The 25049-nt window shown below is 40.7% G+C and overlaps 1 protein-coding gene across 2 annotated transcripts in view; it reads right to left on the bottom strand.

The window, feature by feature from the left end:
* Positions 1-3854: 3854 nt before the first annotated feature.
* LARP4 (La ribonucleoprotein 4) overlaps positions 3855-25049 on the bottom strand; it is an 89000-nt gene continuing 67805 nt past the window's right edge. For both annotated transcript variants that reach the window (XM_077483729.1, XM_077483727.1), the window contains exons 10-16: positions 23243-23346; positions 20823-21038; positions 17678-17726; positions 16483-16641; positions 15638-15771; positions 10999-11158; positions 3855-8727 (exon numbers count right to left, since the gene is read on the bottom strand). In XM_077483729.1, coding sequence (XP_077339855.1) covers positions 8392-8727; positions 10999-11158; positions 15638-15771; positions 16483-16641; positions 17678-17726; positions 20823-21038; positions 23243-23346 — 1158 coding nt within the window. In that variant the 3' untranslated portion in view covers positions 3855-8391. The remainder of the gene's footprint in view (positions 8728-10998; positions 11159-15637; positions 15772-16482; positions 16642-17677; positions 17727-20822; positions 21039-23242; positions 23347-25049) is intronic.

Genomic DNA, 25049 nt, shown 5'->3' on the forward strand with positions numbered 1-25049 from the left:
ATGTTGTAACGTACTACGTAGAATTTCAGCTCTTGAGCACCACCCTTTGGGCACCTTTTCTGCTAATGCAGTGTTTGGTGAGCATTTAATCTGAGCATGTTTGTGTACAGACGAAAAGAAAATTTAACATACCAGTGTCCGCCGAAAATTAAACTAGCCTGCCATGCAACATTTGTTGGCAGAAAGTTGGACAATTGTCTGAAGGAGCATACCAAGTCAGATTTTAGTCTCATCACACAATTCCCTACCAAAATTCCCGATCCTATGTACGAAGCCTAAGAGTACTAGGGGGCCGATATCTAAGGTGATTTACTGAAGAAGGGAAAAGTCATGTCAGCACAAATCTTATTGGGGGAGATCAGCCAGAAAATTGACCATGCTGTGCTCTCATGCTTAGTGTGGTCAGTTTTTAGTACAAAAACAGACTGGCAGAAACACCAGGTATTTCACACAAAGGAAGATTTTAGGTACCCAGCTCCCACTTAAGCTTCCGATCACCTAGACGATTGGAGCAGAAGTTCTCTAAGCCAGTGTCTTCTGGGACATGGGCAAAATTCTTACCGCGATGCAGTTTGCCATAATTGCCGCACATTTTATCACATGGCAAACCGTACTACGATTTGAGGTGTCAGTCAAAAAGATCGGCATCTCAAATGCGAGTTCCGCAATTCGTCATTCACACCTCAGCCCTGTAAAATCGTTGGCACATTTGCAGGAAATCTGACCAAGATTCTAAACACTGTAGCTAGTGTGAATGCAGCCTCAGATCCCGACAACACAAATTTCCAGCTCCTTTTATCTCCTTAGCATGATAACTGACAAGTTCTCCAACAAATAGAGGAACTAAGCAGACAGAAGCCAAAATGCAGTTCTAGTTTTGTCTCTAAATCTGTTTTGTGCAGCAATGTTTGCAATCCACTTATTTTAGCTTTGTTTTTTAGGCAGCGACTGGGAGGACTATGACCCACTAGAGGTTACCACTCATCTCTTCTGACCAAAACTCATTGCTAGGACCAGTGCATATACATAACTGATTAGGCAGTGATGAGAAAACCGGATTTTAACTCTTTCATAACTAAGCCCATTTCTGACATTTGGTGTTTACAAGTTAAAATCTCTAATTTTAGATTGAATTTGAATATAAATAATATATTATATATTCTGAGATAGGTCCTCTCTCAACAGCGGTTGCCAGGGAGCGTCTGCGTACCAGGGCTGCTGAGGCCAATCTGGGGCAATCAGGAGTACTGGAATCCCCTCGGCTTCCACTCTGCAAAGCAGACATGGCAACAGTTTCAGCGAAGCAAAGGCGTAGATCAGCTGGTACTGATCCCACGGAGCCACCAGCACGTCTGCCCACGGATCTCGTCCTGGACACGAATCTCAGCACCTTCCGATTAAGCCCGGAGGCCAAAAGAGCCACATCTGGTGTGCCCCATTTCAGGCACATCAGCCTGAATATCTCCGGATGCAATACCCATTCTCCTGGGACCAGCATCTGTCGACTCAGTCTGCCTGCCAATTTTCCACCCCCGGGATGTAAATGGCCGACAGGGCAGGAACGTGACGCTCTGCCCACCGAAGTATTTGAGCGACCTCCCGAGCAGCCTGTGAGCTTCTTGTTCCCCCTTGGTGATTTATGTACTCTGTTGTCTGACTGTATCCTGGTTGCACACCCTTGAAGACATGTCGACCACGTGTGGAGGCACAGCCTGATCGCTCAATTCGAGCAGATTGCTCGGCAACTTGGATTCTTCCGTTGACCAGAAGCCCTGAGCCGTTTGAATCCCCCTCACTCCAGCCCAGCCGGACAGACTGGCATACGTAGTGACCACTGTCCATTTCAGAGGAAGGAACGATTTTCCGGACTGAATCACCAGGGACCTCAACCACCAGATCAGGGAGTCCTGGCTCAAAAGGGACCGGTACATCAGCAGAGGAATCCGTTGGCTCCTGAATCATCACGGTATCACGCAAAGCTGTGATAAGTGCTCCAATAAGAAACTTGTCGTGCCTGGACGGGGAATCCTCCTCACTATCTGAACGGTCCTGGTCAGCCACGTCTGATAGGTGAGAGCAGGGGTCTCCAGCCGCAGCAGGGCCCAAGTCTGCATCAGAGCTCTCCCCAGAGGACGGGGGGGGGGGGGGCAGGGGCCTCTTACGTGCACCTTTCCTGCCACGTGCCGCCTCTTCGCAACATAGGAGTCGAGGACCGCCATCAGGGTGTCCATGCAAAAAACGCTAACTGTAGGTGACCCGGTTGCTATAGCCTGGATTTCGGGGGAAGAAATACCAGTTTCTGAAGCCTGCTGCCGCCGCGTGGGTGTGTGGGGGGGGTACTTAGCAGTAGACTCACCACTCTGGGGCATTCTGTGATAGCCACAGCAGTGCCTGTAGTCCCTAGGAGGTTCCCAGTTGGAGAGGAGAAAACTGTCAGTTTTTGGAAGTTGCAATTTGCCATAATTTTATGGAAAATTTTACACTTTAACATATCTTCACCAGCGCAGTACAGTGTCGTGACTGGGTGGCGGCGATCAGGAATATTGACTGGTGACAGGTAAAAATTGTAATCAAATTTTAACTTTTTTTTTTTTACACACACATAGTACATTGTCACAGTATGACTGTACTACCGAGGGCGATAAGGGATTTTATTATATACTTTGCTGTTAAAATGATCATCCCTGTAACAGCAATATTTTGAACATCATGACTGGGTTATATTCATAACAGCAGTGATTACTCGTGATCTACTACAGTTAATCACATGGTACAGGGTGCTGTGAGAAAGTAAATTCATAACAGCTTTGTAGATGTGATCGCACAGCAATCACATGTTCCCCCAGCTGCTGTACAGGATCTGCAATCATGGAAGCAGTGTGCGGCATGCCCCTAATCCAAAACAGGCTTGATGACGTACATATATGTAAACCACCCTGCTCATGCCAGCCGCAAAAGTGTACTGTGGACGGTCGGCAAGTGGTTAAACACCTGTGTGCATGGACAAATGGGCTAACATGCAGGGACATTTAGAGGTGGTGGCAGGGAATACACCAAATGTCCCTAGGAGCAGCAAAAGGAGAGAAAAGAAAAAAAAAAAAAAAAAGTCTAGTGTGCATGAGGCCTCATTGTAAAACTGGTGCACATAAGAACTGGAGTAGGGAAAATTTATGAATTAAAGCACGTTCGTATTAATTTTTTTAACAGTCTCTGCAGACCTTCCATTTTAATTAACCCTTTGTATAATGCTCGATAGAGCGCAAAGTATTTTTTCTCTTTTGCACCCTAGCTTCTTTTAGCTTAAACCCCAATATGTTCTGGTAAAAGATAACCATAATCAAAATAAAATTTTAACTGGACCTGACATTAAAACCACAAATCAAATAAACAACCTCCCGTGTAGTCAATATGCATGTTGTCAATCTTTGTGACTAGACTGTACAAAATTTCCAATGTCTACATAAGGGATCGAGAACATGAAGGAATGAAGTCAACCTCTCATGTACTTTTCTAGAAATCAAATATGGTAGACCGAACACTACAAGAGGCCATCAACTAGACAAAATACACTATGTGGCGTGTACTGTCTATAAGAGCACATGCCTGTAAATTTCTGAAAAAGCCATAGGCTAACATGGAGGGGAGTTTCCGGTCAGAAAAAAGGAGAGCTCAAAAGCCTTTAGAAGCTTTTGAGATGCAGTGTGCAAGAGCCCTTAAACTAAATGTTTTTTTTTAAAAAGGCGATGATTTACAATCACCAATAGTTGCAACATAAAAAAAAAAAAAAGGCTTGCAAATATTCTACACAGATACAAAAAGAAAACAAAAAAAAAAAAAAACACACACCAAAAGACTTCTGTACCCTTTAAATCAGCTTTATTCTTCTAAATCTGTTATTCAATATTTCATAGCACCTTGGCAATGTCCAGAATAGAATACAAATACATGTATACATTTAAAGCATGAACCCTACTTCACAATTTTAAATTAAAATAAGCTGGAAGGAAGGAAAAAATAAAAAGAAAAAGAAAATGCATGTTCATTTTGACTAAAAAGCCCCATATATAACTGACAAGATGCCAAGGCAAGTTAGAATTACCGTGTAAAAGTTGTTACAATTTCTTTCAGTTCGGCCTAAGTTTTCCAAAGATGAATTTTGAGTATAGTTCAGATTTAAACATAAGCAGCTCTTTAAGTGCCAAAAAGTCTATTTTATTTTTAAGTGTTTCTCAGGTAAACAAAGTTCCAAATCATGTTCCAGATTGAGTATACAAATATTGTCATGAATTCCTTGATTATCCACATTTAAATTATACAAGCTGACAACTGAATGGTACCATAGTATAGAAAGCCCTGACACAATATACAAAACAAAGCCAGATTAATGAAATCACACGGTTACCAGAATAAAACTAAAAAGGGAGAATTAGGGCAAGGCGAAAAAAAAAAAAAAAAATTGCAAATAAAATACATAAAAACAAAAGCAATCACCTAGTGCATATGCAACAAATGATGCACTATACAACATTACTGGGGGTAAAACTAACCTTCTTAAAATGCTGAAGTGTGTGATTTGTGTTTTAGTAGATCATAATCCAACAATAAATTTAAGCAAAGGCTTCATGTTAGCCAACAGGAATGTTACACCACACCGTTTTAGATGCAGAATATACTTGTTTGCCTAGAACTTTGCAATGTAAAACGTATTAGTGGTAGAAATATTACAAAGAATAAAAAAAAAAAAACAGCTCCTGAAACATGCAAGTCAAAAGATCTATTAAATAGATTATGATTGCTATGAACAAAGCTGAAAGTTTAGGCAAGTATTGCAAGGTTTGGTTAAAAGTAGATGCTTTAAGTTACAAGATTGCCTAACAGAACAGACAACTGTATAGTCCGGTATCTGAAATTTGCCTGAGAATATACATATTATGTGGAGAATATGACAGAATGCAGCCAGCCAAACGAAGGCTGTGTGCTTGTCATGCAACATACTGCATTTGTAGTTCATACACAAATCTAAATATTTCACAGCCTTAGTTATACTTTGATAGCCCCAGTCCACACACGAGGAGAAAAAAAAATACCTACAAGGGCACCAAAACATCTTGCACAGGAAATTTAAATACTTTTTTTAATGGAAAAATCCTAACATAGCGCTTATACTGAAAAAGCAAAAGCGCTTCCACACATTATTTCTGTACATGAACTATAAGTCTGAAAAACAAAAAATGCTATACACACACAAAGCATCCTCTCAAATTCACATATCAACTTACATTATAGGATTTATGCAAGTCACAATCAATGATAATTTATTTTACATCTAAAAAAAAAAAAATTTAAACATACAAGAAATACTCAAGTCCTATTTCAAAATCATATGGTCAAACGCACTGCATCAATATGTTCAGATTTCCACTAGAACAAGATACAGAGACCAAGATATGTTAAATGAACTGTACCAAGATCAGAGTAGGCCCAGCATGTCTTCATGTAAAGATGAATGACAACTAGTACACTTAGACATGTATTTGCTATGACAAACGCAAATGCCCAGCAAAACTAAAGAGTCATCTAGATGGATTAGGGAATAAAAGATACTCATACCAGCTACACTATACACCTAAAATGTTAGGATAACGCTTTAAACTTGAAGGTGGATATTTTACACACCATTAACTGTATTGGTATTGTTGCTGTATACAGCCACTAATTGCTTTGCTAAACTGGCGTTTTTCCAGTTTCAATACTGCACATCCCAACAGCCACCACTAACCTACCAATCATAGGATTTCAAGTGATATTTAGGCTTACTTACAAGGTTTTAGGAACACAGCAGCATATGGTCATATAATGCCATCAACGGTCACAATTGTTACAAAACGTAGTCTCCGATGTTATCCAGGTGTGCAAGATCAAGAAGCTCCCAGCATAGCAAAATCTTTGAAACATTCATAGTAAACACACCATGTGCATAATGTGAAGCACGTGTTAACGCTAAGCTGCGTGGCTGACTTCAGCATTACTAAAACCAACCATGGTTAATCGAGATGGTGAAAAACCTAATGGAGCAAATCTCAAATGCCACCCAATAGCACATTTGTGTGCACTTTATCACGGTTTCTTGCTACTGCAGGGAGCCATTTCTCCCCAATCAGCAAACAATCTTTAGTGACTGGTCACAAGCAATTTTAGCAATACAGCTGCTAAACCTGTGCAGCCCAGGCCCCAGTTGTCAGTAAATAAGCAGCATTATACATCCAGATATTAATCTAGTGTATACATAATATAGAACAAAAACCAGATCAAGGTCAGAAAGACCACTACAGTGTGTGGCAAATTTGCTGCATGAGAACTGTAAAGTTGTGGTGTATACATGTGCTGAGCCTAAAATTGTGGCAAAAGCAAGCAACTGCCAGTTTTTATAATCCAGCTGAAATTCCCTGCAATAGCATAGACAGTATGTTAAAGTATGGTTCTGCACTCCTGTGACCTCTTTTCAGAGGAAAGCAGACTAAAGTCTGCCGTTATCACTCGGCAGATCAGTTTGCAATCTGCCAAGAGCCTGTGCCAACCACTCCACAGCCCAGCGCTACAGTAAGCGCTGGAGGGGCACAGCAGAGAGCCAATGACAAAGTCATAGCTCTCTGCTCAGAGCCGAAGGGGGGAACTGAGCGATCAGCATTGTTTGATTGCTCAGTTCTCAATGTAGAGCCGGAGGGGGTCAGCTGTAGTAATGGTCAGATGCAGTAACGGATCGATGCTGCGCCCACCTAGGTGCATATAAATGTTTTTTGTAAGCAAACACTTTTAACCTCTCTAATAGATTCCTTACTACCCTCCATCAGGCTCTTTGCCATTTAACACTGTTGGATGTGTCAGATGCCTGTGCCCATCATTGCAGACTGTGGTGCTGCCCTCCAGTCACATAAGTCACATAGGTATCAGGCAGATGGATCCAAAGCAAACAGGGGGACACATGCCAAATAAATAGTTTGATAGAGGCTGCAATGCTGAAATGCAACAAAAATGTATGAGGCCCAGCCTGCTAGAGGAGACAATCTCTTTTCACTGCAAGGAACAATCAGCTGGGGTTTTTTTTTTTTTTAAAGTGACTGTCACTTTCAATGCTACATCAAAAACCTTGAATTTTTTTAAACATGTAAAAACGTTTTTACATTTTCCAGGCTTTAAAAGTAATTCTGACTTTAGGCAAAAGGTCCCTTGAAAATCACCTGCTCCAAAAATGAGTTAACAGCAAATCAAGTCTAATTTGCTTTACAAAAGGAGACGTGCCATTAATATGAAAAAAGGGGGGGGGGGGGGAGAACTACTTAAGAACTCCTAGCGTTAAATTTGCTGAGAAGATGAAAACATGTAGGGCAAACTTTAAAATGTAACTATTTCAGTGTAATTATGTCTACCAAAAAGCGTAAGATTTTACAGCGCTAAATTAATTTAGGTGAACAAAAATCAGACTACTACTTTATAATCTTGTACTAGGGTAGAAAAAAAAAAAATTATCAAAAAACAAAACAAACATTTTTCAATGATAAAGGAACAATTATATCAGTCACGCCAATGAGAACCATATGAATTCATAGGTCAGTTATGCATAGCCCTTTCTGAAACAAGACATACACATAGTTTGGATTGATAGATTTACAGTTGTGACTGAATCATGCACAAGATGGGAAAAAATTAAATTAAGAAAAAAAAAAAAATTACTGATGCACATGCCTTTGCTTTAACTAAGCCTTTTTGCTATCTTTCAAAGCTTTTTTTTCCTAAAGATAGTGAAAATGCTTAGAGAAATTTTAGTAAGGTCAAAAGACAAACTAATATTTCAAGCTAACTGACATTACATATAATCTGTACATTCAGGTTTATAATTTGTGACGAAAACAGTATCTGGCCACAGTTACACACTGACCACACACCGCATCCATGATTTTAACTTCAAGGCCAAAATGGCATACACATACTACCAGCAAAGCCTTAAATAGATTAAAAAAGTAATTTTAAATTTCTATATTTTTTATATTTTTTTTTAACATCTATTTTTCAAAAATATTTTCTTTAACCCTCTTCTAGGTTTATGTCACAACCCTGAAACTGACATATGGCAGGTAATTTCTGCAACGTAAATTCTTAAAGATGAAAACAAGAACAAAAAAAAAAAAAAAAAACTGAAAAAAACATACTGATTTATATGCTTTTTTTTCAAATCGCATCTGGAACTCACTATCACCTCAAATCCATTATCTCTGAGATGAATTTTGGATTCCATTATGTCCATATTGTGTTACACATTTAATGACCATTTCCAATTTCAGTCTTTGCTGTCATCAGTCCAGTTAGAAATTTTAAATTAAAGACAAGAAGTTTTTACTTTGGTGATCTGGGTGGCACATATTGCTCCTTGCCATTACGCCGTGTTGCTCCCTGAGGTGAAGACCTGCGCCCAAACGGTCGTCTCTGTTCCCTGATTTTCCCTGTACCTCCTCTCTGGGTTCCATTGTTGCGATATACAGGGGGATCTTTTACTTTTCCTTCAAGCTTCTCATGGGGCTTTTCAGTGTTTTTCTCTGGAGTAGTGCTTTCTTCATTTTTGGCAGGTGGTGCTATGTTGGAGCGAAGCTCACGAAGTGGCTGAACTGGAGCAGGAGTAAGCTCCTTAGGAGGTTTCTGACAAACTTCAGCATAACTTAATTTACGTGGTTCCTTAAAAAAAAAAAAAAAAAAAAAGGGGGGGGGGGGGGGGGAAGAAAACAGTGGTTACTAAATTCTGGAATTAAATAAATATTGAGATTACTATTAGTCAACCTGATTTTTTCAGACCGTGGGCTCAAGTCTAAAAAACATCACATGAGAAAACTGAAAAACTTGACACTTTTCCCAATAATCTCATGCGATGCTGAAAATAACAGCTAACAATCGCTTTATGAGGTATCAAACCACAAAAAGCAAAAACAATCAGTAAATAACTCCTAAAACTGCATTCATTTCACAAAAGGGAAAAAATTCAAAATAAATGCATGGAGATAAATAGGGAGTGGGCCGGGCATGCAGTATTCAACCATTTCCCACCCGCACTATAGCCGAAAGACAGCTACAGCGTGGAGGCTACCTGCCAGGAGTGCGTCCCTGGACGTCCCATTTACTTCCGCAATGCGCACTCCTGAGAGCGCGCGCAGTGCGGAAGTTCTGTGCTGGCCATGTCCCTTGGACACAGCCAATCACAGCGGCCGTTTACAGAGCAATTGGAGTGTGCAGAGATGTTCTTATATGTAAACACATGAGATCATCTCTCAGCGCCGCTCTCCCTCCTCACACAGACAGCGTGTGAGGAGGGAGAGATGAACAGCTGCAGCGGCTGTAAGTTACATAAAAAATAAATAAATAAAATTAACTGCCATCCGCCCCCAGTGCCACGTATCAGTGCCGCCAGTTAGCAGTGCCCTGGTGTCATTGTCCCGGTGCTCCAGGGCCTTCAAAAGTGTAATAGGTAGTCAACAATTTAGATGTGCAATTTATGCTCCTAGAACACGTGACGGTGCTCCCTGCATGTTGGGCCTCTAAGTGGCTAGGCTGTGGAAAAGTCCCACACAAGATATCGTAATACTCAGGAGTAGCAGAATTTATTTTGGGTTGTCATTTGTGGTATACACATGCCATGTGAGAGAAATAACCTATTACAATGACAATTTTGTGGAAAAAAAAAAAAATCTTCATTTTGCAAAGAATTGTGGGGAAAAAAACCATCAAAAACCTCACCATGCCTTTAAATACCTTGGAACGTCTACTTTCAAAAAAAGGGGTCATTGGGGGGGGGGGGGGGGGGGTATTTGTACTTTCCTGGCTTGTTTGGGTCACAAGAAATGATAGGCCACCAGTACATCAGATGTGATCAATTTTGTATGATTCGCACCACAGCTTGTAGACTAACTTTCAAAGACCAAATATCCACTAATTTGGGTTATTTTTACCAAAGATATGTAGCAGTATAAATTGTGGACCAAATTTAAGAAAAATAAATTGCATAATTTAAACACAGAAAAAAAATGGGTTTCCTCAAAACTTTCGGTCTTTTTTCCATTTATAGCACAAAAAATAAAAAACCCAGAGGTGATCAAATGCCACCAAAAGAAAGCTCTATCTGTGGGAAAAAAAGGACAAAAAATTTATTTGGGTATAGTGTTAAGGGTTGATTCAGACATTCGGCGGCATTTCAAGCTTCTGTAAGCAGCATTATAAAAACTCTTGGCTCTCAATTGGGTTGACAAAACAGGAATAGAAGGGAAATTTTCCAATAAGGACACTGGTTCTGATGACACCAGGATTCCATCACTGGAAGAATTTCCTCACTTCCTGTTTGGGCTATGGGACAGGAAGTGAGGAAATATCCCTAGAGAGACACAAAAGGCCAAAAACTGACAGGGGCTATAACCCTCCCTCACCTAAAATTAAAAAGGCTTGTCTTTAGTGACACTTTAAACTAGTGCTTTTATGAATAGATGGCTTTGTTCTGCACATCATTTTCAGTTAAGATGAGGAATTTGTGAACAAAACTTGTAAATACATAAGCATAGCTAGTCGGGTTGGGGGGTATATATATATATATATATATATATATATATATATATATATATATATATATATATATATATATTTATTTATATTACATATACATACACAATCCCATACCCACATTTGAGGGAAGGCTAAAAAAAAGACCAGAAAGGCAGGATCCAATTTGCTACAGCAGGGGAAAAAATAATTCCTTCCCAATCCCAGAGAGGCAATTGGATTTTCCCTGGATCAACATTACCTAGAAATGTTAGTACCCAGTTATATTACTGCATTAATAAAGGCTGCCAGAAAAATAAATGAAGGAATCTCAAAATAATGGCTGTTGACAAATGAGACAAAAAAAAAATTAAAAGCATCAGCATGGTGACAAAAAAAAACAAAAAAAAAAAAAAACACTCTTACCTGCATGCTCTGAGCGGGAGACACACTTGCTATAGGTGCAGCTGTGGTAGGTTTGGGTGGTTTTACAGAAGTAGCATTGCACACTGGTAATACTGCCGATGTCTGACTGGCAACATCTTTGTGACAAGAAATTTCTGTAGCCTTTTTCTCATTAGGATTACTAAAAATACAATAAAAAAAATCATCTATAGCTATCTCCTAAACAAATAGTAACCATCCCCCCCCAAAAAAAAACTCACTACCAGGCACCCATAAGATAAAGGATGCCTCAATATAATAAGTATAAAGCCCTCAGATCTCATAATCTTGCAATCATTGGAGAGAACACTACAGTCATATTCTGAGCATAGCGGGGGGAGGTAAAAAAAAAAGAAAAAAGAAAAAAAAAAAAAGAAAAAAGAAAAAAAAAAAAAGAAGGAGTGTGAGCAAGATAGGGCAAGAGAAAGGAAGAGAATATAAAGAGGAAAAAATGGGGGTAAATGAAGGACAAACTCAGATTGTGACTGCGTGTCCTTTTTTCCTCTAAGCGCGATACTTAATCATCACAGGGCTAAACATACATTAACCTCGCCATCCACACCCCAACTTTATTTCTGCAAAAAAATATCTGGCCTCAATTAGTGAACACTGTGCCAGTCAAAAGAAAAACATGTCAAGAAAGAAATCTAACCCCCACTGCCCAAGGCAGGTCCACTTCAGAGAACTGGTTACCCAAAATCTATTTGGACATTAACTCTTTCAGGAGTCAATGCAGTAAAAAAAAAACAATGCGAGCTGTTGGGCGCCCACAGATTGATACTTATGGAAATGTAGATTTCATAAATGACTTCAGGGGACCAGTTCTCTGCAATGGAGCAGAGCATGCAGCAGGAGGGTCAAGTATTCATTACTGCAGTGTAGGTTTCCCAGCAGACGAGTTCTCTGCAATGGAACGATGTTGAGTGGCACAGGCAGCAGAAGCAAAGTATTCAGTCTCTTCTTCACAGGTATGTGCTTTGCTGAAAGGGATTTATAAATGTAAAGTGCAGGACATTACGGTTGACAGTTTGACCATTTCCAAACCAATACCCTTAGGATCCCTTTTACCCAAACACTAAGCAACCAACCTTCAGTTCCTAAATTTAATGGGAGTGATCCCTTAGCAGAAAAAAAAATTGAATTTTGGCTTAACTGTAAATTCCACATCTTAGAGTACAGTTCATATTATTTAAAGAACCTGGGTTGTAGGCTGGTACCTTGACTGGATACCAACAGTATTTTTGACACTCCCCCCTGGGTGATCCTATAGCCCTACTCAGTCAGTTTTGAAGCATGCAATACAGAGTAAACATGGACTATAAAAAGGGAGGGTGGGCCATTTCTTGTACTAGAAGATAAGGCAGGCACTAGGACCTGTCATTTGGATCACCTTGTTGAGCTTCGCTAAATTGCACTATATTTTAAAAAGGTTAAGGACATTTTTTGAAGGATTATATTTTATTTGTTTTACACTGAAAATTTTGGTTGGAGGAAGTTATACATGTAAAAGCACTAATGATATGCAAGCCATGGTATAAAGTTTCTATGGTAATGGTTTAATACATACAGGACTTCCTGTAAATTCCATTTCATTCTTAAAATGTACAGCAAAGGACACAAGCTGGTGACTTAAGACTCTGGGTGTCTGAAAAATTAATAAGTGGATAAAATGAACAGTGCCTGCAGGCCCAACACTAGATTTCCACTGCAAAATCCTTGTGGCTGAAAACTGTATCCTCAGAAGACTTTATGACTATCTGATAGAAATTCTTAAGGCTGACCCCTGGTCCCGAGTAAGCTCTTGCAATGGATTCTTATGAAGCAGCCTGTCCCTTGCAAGAACCTGGAGGGAAGGATGCTTAGGCAGTCATTCTTTTTAACTGAAGTTGTTGCTTTGAGGTAAACTGGCTGACTGCAGTTAAGAGCCAGGAAGAAGTTATGGTCCTGGGCACAAGACTACTTTGTGGGGGGGGGGGGGGAAAAAAAAGGAAGGATTGGCACCTTTACGAGAGCCATCAGCTCCTAAACATCTGACAGGCATGATTATAGCAAACAAGGCGGCCACTTTAGAGGAGAGATCTAAGAGGATTTCCCTTCTGAAGGGCAGAGTGAAGCAGGTTGAATCCCAAGGAAGCATAGCATGCTGTAAAGGGGGTCTGATCTGAGATGTTTGGAATTTTCAGCTGTGAAAGAAAAAACACTTGCCTCCGAGACATCTTTATGAATTTTTCAAGTGCCTTACCAAGGATGTCCTCAAAAGGCATGTGTGTGGTGTCCTACAGACAGCTTCAGTTGTCCAAACTTTGACCCAGATTTTTAACAAGTAAATTGAGATTAGGGCAGAAATCAACTGCGCAGTCAAAGCACCTGGAACATAGGATTGGGTCAACTTATAATTGCCCTAGTCATTAGATGCAATTTGACAGAAATAGCAGCAATAGTTGGTTGCAGAGCTGGGCCTGCAAATGTAGAGAGTCTTTAAGAGCATCTCAAACATCTTAATTCAAAGACTCTGATTTTAGGAACATCTTCAATTAGTACAGTAAGCCATTTAAGACTAAGGCGGGCTCTACTACTGGAAAAGACCACTTTAAAACTTTAGCCACCGGATAGTGTTTGCCAATGTTTTTCGGAGGGTTGAAAATCTTCTGTTATGACCCAATTGTCATAGTTTGCCATTTTATTTGTTCAAGAAAAGGAAAACATCAGGTGTATAGGTGTCTGGGAGTTAGAAATTTTCTTGCAGCCTCCTAATACTTCCCGAATCCTCTTCACAGGCTGGGAATATCATGATCTCCGGTAGACAGGGTGGAGTTGGAGGAGAGTCTTATTTTTCAGCACTGAACAGCAAGGGCTGTATTAAAGGAAACTGTCCAAGGAATTGACAGTTGCAAAAGAAAATCGACTTTAGGCAGGCGGCTTTTTGCATGGTGTTAAAAATTGGGTCCTGCTTTGTTGCAAGGGAAGCATAGTCAACTCCAAGGTTGAGTGTTGTGTGCGACTTCAGCAGAGCAATGCAAGCCCAAGGAGTGCAGCCCATCTTGTTGTGAAGTACTCGTGATGAAAGGGCTGGAGAAAGCACCTTAAGTGTGCGACTTGTGGTAAAATGCAGCTCTTAATGTTAAGAGTAATTTATCGTACACCATGGGACACAGAGCAATAGTCGTTACCATGTGGGTTATAGGCCACCTTCAGGTGATGGACCCTGGCACGCCGTAAATTAAAAAGTGCACTCCCTATATAACCCCTCCCACTGGTGGGAGTACCTCCATTTTTTAGTCAGTGTCTAAGGAGCTGGTCACGAGTAAAGATGTGCTGAGCTCCACTGGAGCAATCCTTGCTGGGGCTAGCCATGCAGACCGGATCCATTCAAAGTTTCTTTTTGGTTGAATTGAACCTGGGCCTCGTATCCAAAGAAACTAGGTTTTGCCTGTAAATGCTTCTTTTAGAGAGCTGGACCCCAGGATCCAGTACCTTTTGGTAGTAAGGCCATTAAGTTTTACTGGTGGAGGTGCTATTACAGGTCCAGGATTGTGGGTTTCCTCAAGGATCCCCAGCTCCTGAAGGTTGTTGTGAATTCATGAAGAAATAATTTAATATTCACTGGCAGAGATTAGAGATTTCAGTAGGCCTCAAAAAGTGGATGAACTATAATTTTAATATTAGTGAACTGTTACCCTTTTGGAGATCTTGAAAAACTTGATCTCACACTTTTTTTCAAAAGTGCAGGGGATTAGTTATCCAACTTTTACAAACCCTGTGTTGAAACAAGAGACTGGAACCATGGTAGCTTTTGTCACCAAACAAAAAGTTGTACTTATTTTGTTGGTTAGATTAAGATCAAACTTGCATAGGGAATGATCACATGGAAATAGCCCTTAACTAGAAAACCCCATTGTGCTCAAGAGAAGACTGTTTGGACAATATACACCCACGGAGACAAAATTCAATAGCTGACACCTTGTCCAACAAAACCTATTGTGTGAATTGTAGGGGCTTCATGGATACAGCTAAGCTATCTAAACATTTATTGGACTGCTCGAAGTCCATCTTAAAACATGGTGTTAGAGGGATATGAAAGTAAGACTTTTCCCTCTCCCAACTGGGCGGCTCCCTGTGCCGTTATTTCTTCCTCACTTCTCAGACAAAGGGCGCCAAAGATTTTTTTTTTGTTTTAGTAAACCCCGGCATGCCACTCAGCGGCTTCCAGGCCCCCCTCCACCATTCCTACGAGTGGATCCTATAGGATCAGGGGCCCGTGCTCACACGGAAAAAAGGGAGGGGGAGGTGGGGAGATGGATGAAGCTTAGTGTGGCGTCCTCCAACGTCCACCGCAGGAAGGTCTGTTTTTTTTAAGCACCATTGCGTTATTTATGCTGCAGGAGGGACACAAGAGCAATGAGGTTGGATAAGGGGGGGGTGTCTATGAATAATCAGCCTGTACTAAATTAGATAGCTGGGCTGGACGTTAAAGGAATTGACTCTACTGGAGTGATACTACAGGTGCCTGTTAATCTGCCCATTGTTGACCATAAAATTGTGATTTCGTGAGACTCATCAATTTAAAAATTACCCATAGATTCACCCAACTACCCTCATTCAGTGACAAAACTTGACTTACCTTGGAGGAGCTGGAAGTGGGGTAACATCCTCTGCAGTACTGTGCACAGAGCATGTAACTGACTGCTGAAGAGTGATTTTTGAAGGTTCATCCTGAGTATGAGTAGACATATTTGGAGGCAATTCTTTAATCTCCTTCAAGAATATAAATAAAAAAGTAATTACAGGATAGCATAAAATTCATACTATTCATAACACAACTTAAAAAAAAAAAAAAAAAAAAAAAAAATAAATGTCAGTCACCTAAAACAGATTTTAGTAACAAGCAAACAAGGCTGAATAGTATGCCCTTTATCCATGGTCTTGAGGTGTATCTTAATCCCAAGATGCCACGGCCATTATGAGGATTCTTCCAACCTCTTTGAACATGTCAGTCCCCATCCACACACGCCTTGGCAAATGTATGCTAACGCACAAGATTACCATTTTCTGATGAAGCCCCTTTAAACCTGAGCATCTTGGAAACCCAAAGTACAGATTCTCCGAAAAACTTTTGGCCCCATAAACAAATGGATGTGCAGGAAAACCCATAAAAAACGTAGACGCGCAATTGTGTACATTGCCCTAGAAATTAGAACTGGAGGTAAACCTATTTTCCGAGTACTGGAGGGTAAAACCCCTGTGGGGGGTTTTTGTCCACCCATCTCCTATTGAGTAGTTTTCCCCCATAAATTGCTGTCCCATAGCCACAAGTGAGGAAACACCTCACCAGAGTAACTAGAATCCATATTGGAAGATTTCTCCACCAATCGCTAGCACCAACAGGTGCAAAGATAAGGAAATAAGAAAATATATTAACAGTCTACAAAGCAGTGGAGAGTTAACATCCCGAAAAACAATACTAACTTTTTCTTTACAAATTCCTTTCACAACATCAGCCATCCTGCTTTCAAGTACTGGCTCTCCAGGTGTGCTCGCTATACTTCCAGGAAGGGGAGGAAAATTGGATGCTAGTAAGTCAAACTTTGGTGTCGGTGCTATCTCTTCCATTGTAGTCAAAGGATGCTGAAATGAAGATTCACAAATGCATGTTTATCAGACCAAATTATTCAGCACATAGGGAAAAAAAAAAAAAAAAACACAGCCCTCAGATCTCATAATCTTGCAATCATTGAGAAGACTGAACAAACATGGTCTGAGTGAAAGGTAAGAGTGATCAGAGATCAGAAAGTAAAAGATGGATAAAAGAAATGAGTGAAGAATGATAAGGATAAGCTCAGACTTCTGAATGCCCAGCCCTATTCCCTCTAAGCGCGATACTTGATCATCACTGGGCCATAAAATAAAAAGAATGCACCTGTTTGTAGTATGGCACAAGCTAAAGCCAGTCAATGCTATATGAAAATTTGTATAGGAGGGTACAAGCGCTTATATTAAGGGTTAAAATAAAATAAAAAATCTCCCATTAAAAAAGGAATCATGTTATGGTAACCATATGAGAAGATGGATGTTTAACACCATCTCTTTAAACCTCTTCAGTGCCAGACACTTTCACCCCTTCTTGTCCAGACCAATTTTGAATGGCAATTACTCAGCCTAACATTATAAACAAATTAAAGGTTTTATTTTTTTGAGAGCGCTTTCATTTGGTGGCATACCTCCACTGGGGTTTTATATTTTGCTATATTAATGAGAAGAAAAAACATGCTGGGTGGTGGGTTATTTAGGAGCTGGCCTATACATTTGTGTCAGCCAGTGCGCATGACTAATGTAGGTAGAAGTACAAGCAAAAAGTGTCTGAATTACTGTCCCCTTAATGGATGCCAAAAAAAGGCATTTGCTTTAGCAGCGCGAGTCATTCTGGACACAGCGGTTCACTAAAACCAATAATAGGGGATAGTTTATGCCCACTGACAACAGGGCATTTTCTAATCCCAATGGCTACAGTCTGGTCTCGAAAACGCGAAGGAGAGTAAACTGCCCCTTTGATAACTAACCCTGTTGTAAACCATGTATTCAATGTTCAAACAGGATACATTTACTTAAAATGGGCTAAGGCCTGAGTCAGACACCAACAAAAAAATGTTAAACTATAACTTACAGTGGTGCGGTCATCTTCTCTTCGTCTTCTGCCTCTGAAGGCACTTCTCCTGTAACAGGAAAAAATAAAAATGTTACTCATTTTAATACAGCCCCTGTAACAAGAAGCTGAGACACTTTTTAAAATCTACAGGAACAGAATGCTATGACATGCAAATCTCAAACCCATATTTTATTCACAATAAAAAGAGAAAATATATCAAACTGAGAAAATGTACCATCTTAAGGCTCCATGCACACTGGAGCTCATAAACTGCAGTTTATTGGAGTTTGGGCATTTTTGTTAAAAGCCCATAAACTCCACTCTATGTTAGCCTATGTGTCCATGCACACATGGACGTTTTTCAGCTTTAATGAGCAGTGGAGTTTATGGGCTTTTTTCTGAACGCCAGAAATTTGCGTTCAAAGTGACGTTTTTCACCACCAAAAAACGATAAACGCTGATAAACGTGCATTAGTGTTCGGCATTCTATTTTTTCAATGCATTGTGGGAGTTTGGAATGTACTGTGGGATTTTTGGAGTGTCCTCTGTGTATTTTTATTGAAAACGCCCATAAACGCTCAAACGCTAGTACAAAACGCTGTTAAAAGCAAGTTTTTCAACCAGCGTTTTCTGCCAGCAATCTGGCGCCCAGAAAAAGCTTTTTTGAGCTTCAGTGTGCATGGAGCCACAGAATATGGTAATTGAGACTGACAGCAGTACCAAGTCTCAAAAAAAGTAGGTACTGAGCAACAAAAAGCTGGTAAAGTTGTACTAACAAGGAAGAGCGGAAGAAAATTTTGCAACCAATTAAAAAGTCCAGCCAAAGCTAGTTTGGCTGGCCTTCTATGGGTCACAGGAGTGCAATTAGCTTTGCACTCCTGTGACCAGTTTTCAGCAGAGAGCAGGCTGAAAGCCTGAGATGGCAACTCCCCACCCCTCCACGGCCCAGCGCTCCAGTGAGCGAGGAGGGGGCAGAGCGGAGAGCTGCAGTAACCGAACCATCGGCAATGTCCAATCGCTTGGTTCTCATTGCACAGGAGCCAGGGGACTGATGCAGTATTGGTCCGATGCTGCATCCACCTAGGCAAGTATGATTGGGAGAAAAGGCCAAATAACCCATACTGTACTTTAAAGGTAGCTGGAAACAGGTCAGTAACATAACTGGGTATAAAAAGGACAGAGGTTCGCCAATCTGAAAGTCGTCATCTAAAAACTGTTGCAATTTCAGAATCGCATTCCTTAGACCCCTTTCAAATTGGGGTGATTTGCAGGCGCCTCCCTGAAAGAGCTGCTGCTGTCTCTCCATGTGAAAGCCCAAAGCGCCGCTAAAAATACTTTTACTTTGGAGTTTTACTGCCGATGCAACCACCACCCCAGCGTGAAAGGGGACTTAATGTAAAATTGCAAAGACTTTAAATATATCTACAGCAGTGGTCATCAACCCTATCTTCAGGGCTCACTAACAGGCCAGGTTTGCAAGATAACCGAAATACATTGCAGGTGATATCACTTGCTGCTCAGTGATTACAGTATTCTAGTCTGCATCTCCCAATACATAAAACCTGGCCTGTTAGTGGGCCCTGAGGACAGGGTTAATGACCACTGATCTACAGCATTGGTCAACAAACCTGTCCTCAGGGGAAAACTAATAAAGCCAAGTTTAAGTTAACAGAAATGCATCACAGGTGATAATGGTCCAAAATTCACATTAACCACTTCGCATCCAGGCCAATTCTGACATCTCTCCTACATGTAAAATTCATAATTTTTTTGCTAGAAAATTGCATAGAACCCCCAAACATATGTTTTTTTTAGCAAAGCCCCTAGAGAATACAATGGCGGTCGTTGCAACTTTATCTCACACGGTATTTGTGCAGCAATTTTTCAAACACTTTCAGAAAAAAAAAAACCTGGTTCATGCTAAAAAAAAATAAAAATAACAGTAAAGTTAGCACAATTTTTTGCATAATGCAAAAGAGGAAGATACGCCGAGTAAATAGATAACCAATATGTCACGCTTCAAAATTGCACGCGCTCGTGGAATGGCGCCAAGCGTTATTTAAAAATCCCCATAGGCGACGCTTTAAATTTTTTTACTGGTTACATTTTTGGGGTTACAGAGGAGGTCTAGGGCTAGAATTATTGCCCTCGCTCTAACGTTCGCGGCGATACCTCACATGTGTGGTTTGAACACTGTTTTCATATGTGGGTGGGACTTGCGTATGCGTTCGCTTCTGCGTACGAGCTCACGGGGATTTACAAATTTGTAAATTAGTACTGCTTGGACCTTGAAGGGGGGGACATACCCCGAAAGCTTGTCCTGAAAAATTGTATGTTAGTGCAAATAAAAAAAAGATCATGGACAGTACTCAATTTTCCTATTACAAGGAATGTAAACATCCCTTGTAATATGAATATGGCAAGATCGGACCTATTTACAGTGAGATATGGGGTCAATAAGACCCCATTTCTAATCTCTAGGCTGGGAAGCAAAAAAAAAGATCCTGGCTTCCCAGCCAAAACGGCACCGTTAATTTGAAAGCAGAGGACGGGCGTGACGTCATAACATCGCACCCGGCCTCCGAATGATCAGAGACTCCGGGGATGATCTGGGCCACCGGAAATCTCTATGGTATTATCTGGGGGGCGGCGGTGAGTCAGTACAAGCCCTGGGAGCCCTTAAAGTGGAAGTTCCACCTTTGGGTGGAACTCTACGTTAATGAATTTTAATGCACAAAAACACAATAAGCAATTTATCTTGTATGGCGATTGTGGTTAATTGTATCTGCATTTTGATATTTATCACATTTGAGGAATTGCATAATATTTAATAAAAGGACAATTTTTGCACAACACAAATTACTATTTTAAAATGCTACAATTCCTAAAGGTGTCACATGTAACAAATATAGCAGATTCTACAACGTTGTGTATAGGGTCTTGGAAAAAAGTTTACAATTTTACATCATGAAGGCTTCAATAGCTATAGGAACAGGCACATGTTTCCTACTTGAACAATAAATACAGTTTTGAATGTTACTGTCAGACAAGATACAGTTGGAAAAAAATACTTAATGGATTAAAATTGTTCTTGTGCATGCAAACATTACTGTGCACGAGGAAGGAAAAAAATAAATAAAAAAAACTGAGCAGCATGGCATACCTGCCTCGGAACCCTCCATCTGTACCATTCTGTTCTGGATGTAGAGATGGCGTGTCTTTTGAATAAATATCCTGGTGCCCGGTTAAAGAAGAGTTATGCCTTTCTGAGGGGAAGGAGCGTGCTCTATTTACATTTATGTCTAATGATACAGGAACTGTAGTGCCACTGTCAGTCCTTTCTGAAGAGTTTGTGGATGATCGAAATGGAGTCTTCACCCTAAAAATTTATTAAAAAAATATCAATATTGTCATGCATGTATGTATATAAATCAACTACTCAAAACAGCAATTCAAAGCTAGAACTCCAGATTGAGACATTTTCTGCAACTCAGTATTCACAGGCTCTGCAGGGATATAAAAAACATGATTCACAAGCTTTTCCGTGTATTGCGCGCATAGGGTCGCCTATTCACTGTATTTAGAAGTGACAGCACTCCTGTTTGGATGCTGCACTGAAACCCGCAAGCAGCTGGGGTACCAAAGTTGGCCACGTACCGATTCTCGGTACCCGCAGCATCGCATTGCCACCACCTGTCACACTAGAGCCGGGGAGGGGAAGCTTTTGCTAGGCAGTTCCACCTTGGCTTTAACGTTTCTTATGACAGGTCAGGAGGAGCAGCATCTGAAGCACTGCATTGAGCGCTGGGTTCGGAGGGGAGACTTTAAAAAATTGTACCAATTGTGCAGGAAGGGGGTTGAGGGTGTGTTGGAGGGGAAATACAGTCCCGTCAAGGATGGCAATTTGGGGGTAGAACTCATTATTTAATATCCCTGAAGCACCCACACCAAGTGGCTGTGGTATGCTCAACCACCCACCGCCCTACTTCGGGGGAAAGGTGTGAGGCTGGTAATTATCTGCACTGGGAATATGTCAAACAGATTCTACCCAAGCAAACATAAATTCACAGACTATTTAAATTAGGTTAAAGTGTCCCCTTCATGCTGCTTATTACATTTTAACTCGGCCTGTGACCTTACAGGACTCAAACCTTACCCAGTCATTAACAAAAGAGAAGCTAGCCAATCCATTCCAGAAAGCTTTCGTCAGACAGTTTTAACACAATACAATGACTTGCTAAAACTATTCTTTTGTTTGCAGAGCTGAATGTCAATCCTCTTTGCGGATGTTTACTATGCCTTTTCCAGCAAAGCAGAGTAAATGGGCATGAGCACTTACTGCATATAACAGCATTACATTTAACCACTTAAGGACCAGGCCTATTTTTTAAACTTGTTTACAAGTTAAAATCAGGTTTTTGCTAGAAAATGACTTGGGACCCCCAAACTTTTTTTTGACACCCTAGAGCAGGGATCTCCAAACTGGCACTCCAGCTGTTGTGGAACTACAAGTCCCATGATGCATCGTAAAACTGACATTCACAGACATGACAGTCATGATGGGAATTGTAGTTCCTAAACAACTGGTGGAGGGCCATAGATTGGAGACCCCTGCCCTAGAGAATAAAATGGCGATCATTGCAATACCGTTACGCAACGATCTTACGAGGGCAATTTTTTGGGAAAAAATACACTTTGAATTAAAAAATAATCAAACTGTGAAGTTAACCCAATTGCTTTATATTGTAAAAGATGTTATGCCGTGTAAATTGATACCCAACATGCCATGCTTCAAAATTGCACCCATTTGACGAATAGCAAAAAACCAACCCTTAATCTCCATAGGAGACGTTTAAAAATGTCTGCCGGTTAAGTTTGCGTTAGAGGTCTTTTGTTAGAATTATCGCTCTAATCACGACGACACCTCACGTGTGGTTTGAAGACAGTTTACATATGCAGGCACAACTTGCGTATGCTTTATGCACGCAAGCACGGAGTGCTTTAATTTTTTTCTTATTTTACTTTTTTTCTCTACACTGTCCCTTAAAAAAAAAAAAATAAATAGGTTTGATCACGTTTATTCTTATTACAAGGAATTTAAAAGTATGACAGGGCCTTTTTAAATGTGAGATCTGGGGTAAAAAGACTTCAGAGCTCACTTTTTATATTGCATTTAAGTGCAAAAGTATTTATTTTTTTAAATATGAAAACTCCCTTTAAGTCCGTTGGGCGCAAGCTTCCGTTATCTAGTCAAGTGGGGGCCACCCTTCCCTCACTCGATAGAGCCTCAGAGGGAAACGATCTGGTAGTCTCCGCCAATACCGACAGCGCCGCTAAGTGGCAGGGATGACCGAAACAGGAGGGCGGGCACCTCTCCTGCCGCCAAAAGCAAATCTGCTGCAGCAACCACTTTTATCTGAAAGCGGATCGCCTGCGTTTAATATAACGGAGTTATGGCAGCTATCTGCCTACGTATAACGGTAGGCGGTTCAGAAGTGGAAAAAGGCCACCACACACTGCGTTAATATAATGGTTAACAGTTACCACATTACATTGTATAACTAGACCTAAATATACACATACCGACTTCTATGGAAAGGTCTTCCTATACTTATTGAGGCAGCACTTGTTTTATAAGAGCCTGAAGAATTAAAACCATTCACAAATCCACTATTAGGAAATGGAGCCTGTGGACAAAAAAAACACCACATTAGATGCTGAATTTTTACAGATTTAATCATTAAGCAGTCCATTTTTCTCCTGGGTACCACTTCACACACTTTTACCTTTAGGGACAGCATCACCCCCAACTCAAGCCCCTGTGAGACTCAGGATTAAAAGACCTAAATATGGTTCCTTCCAATGCTGTGAAGCAAATATTTGACTGCCATCACCTGAGCAAAATAGGATTGTGAAGCCTATTGTGGTAAAGTCTTTAAAGGGATTGTAAAGGTATTTTTTTTTAAACATGTTATACTTACCTCCACTGTGCAGCTCGTTTTGCACAGAGTGGCCCCAAACCTGCTCTTCTGGGGTCCCTCGGCGGCTGTCTCTGCCTTATCCCGCAGGTACTTCTCACATTCATGCAAGTTCCCTCGCATGGTGAGAAGCACCTGTGGGCGCGCTACCGTGATACAGCCAGCAGCAGCTATAGCCGCTCCCTGTATCACACGGCCCTGCCCCTGGTGCGCCGCGTCATTGGATGTGATTGACAGCAGCGCGAGCCAATGGCTGCGCTGTTTTCAATCCATCCACTACAGCCAATCAGCGGCCAGGCTGAGTGGCAAAGAGGACTTCGGGGGCGAGAGCGGGACTTTTGAGGGGTCAGGTAAGTAAAAACAGGGGGGATGGAGGCGCCGGCACTGTCAGATGTTTTTTCACCTTAATGCATAGAATGCATTAAGGTGAAAAAACATTTACCTTTACAATCCCTTTAACCTTCAGGTTATGTGCCCACTTGTAGGATTGTAAACCGGTCACGCTTGCCTGACAATTACTTAGAACCTCAAAACCATATAATTTTCTTAAAGCAAACTCCCTGGAGAATAAAATGGCAGGTTTTGCAGTTGTGTTGTATATTTGAGCAGTGACTTAAACGCAAAATTAAGTTTTAAAAAGTAATTTTGTTTTAAAAATAGCCATTTCAATTTTTTATTACCATAACAAGAAATTATCCATTGTGATCGTATGGGTCATAATAGGTTCTCCTCTATGGAGGAATCTGGGACCCCCTTCCACCACCTGTAAAAGTAAATTGGGTGGCTGTAGATTTGCTCTGAACACTCTGACCTAAAAATCCTTCGGCTACACTAATACCAGGATCCTGGCAGGAGCCCTGAACCTATTATCAAAGCTCCCATCTGAAGACATTTGCACCATGGTGGATGGGAATTGGTTAACCAGCATCACCAGAGCTTAAAATCTTATTTGAACTCCCAAGGGACGAAGCACTTGGTAATGTGATCCATGTGGTTAACTTGCTGCCTGGGCTTCAGGAGGATCCCACTTAAGCCCTGTACACAATGAAATCGGATGAATGATTTTTTTTGCATGCTAATCTCAGATCCAATCTGATGAGTTTACTAAAGTTACGAAAATTCCCGTACAACAAAAAAAATTTAAGTGATGTCATGTGTTGCATTGCATTTTCAAATGATAGCTGTACTGATTAAATTAAAAAAATAAAATAAATTGTGCACCTCCGATAGAATACTACCTGATGAACTGTCTTGATCGGCTCAAGCGCTGTACTAACAAACCGATTATTGTACAACCGCCTTGAAAGTGGTATTTTTCGTACGATTTTCGTGTGTATGGGACATTAAAATGCACATAAGATTTTCAATGTTACAAGCAGCCCTCAGATCTCATAATCTTGCAATCACAGGGA

This window comes from Lithobates pipiens, unplaced genomic scaffold, assembly GCF_037356315.1.
Source record: "Lithobates pipiens isolate NorthernLeopardFrog02 unplaced genomic scaffold, aLitPip1_a1.2 Scaffold_16, whole genome shotgun sequence".
NCBI classification, from domain to species: Eukaryota; Metazoa; Chordata; class Amphibia; order Anura; family Ranidae; genus Lithobates; species Lithobates pipiens.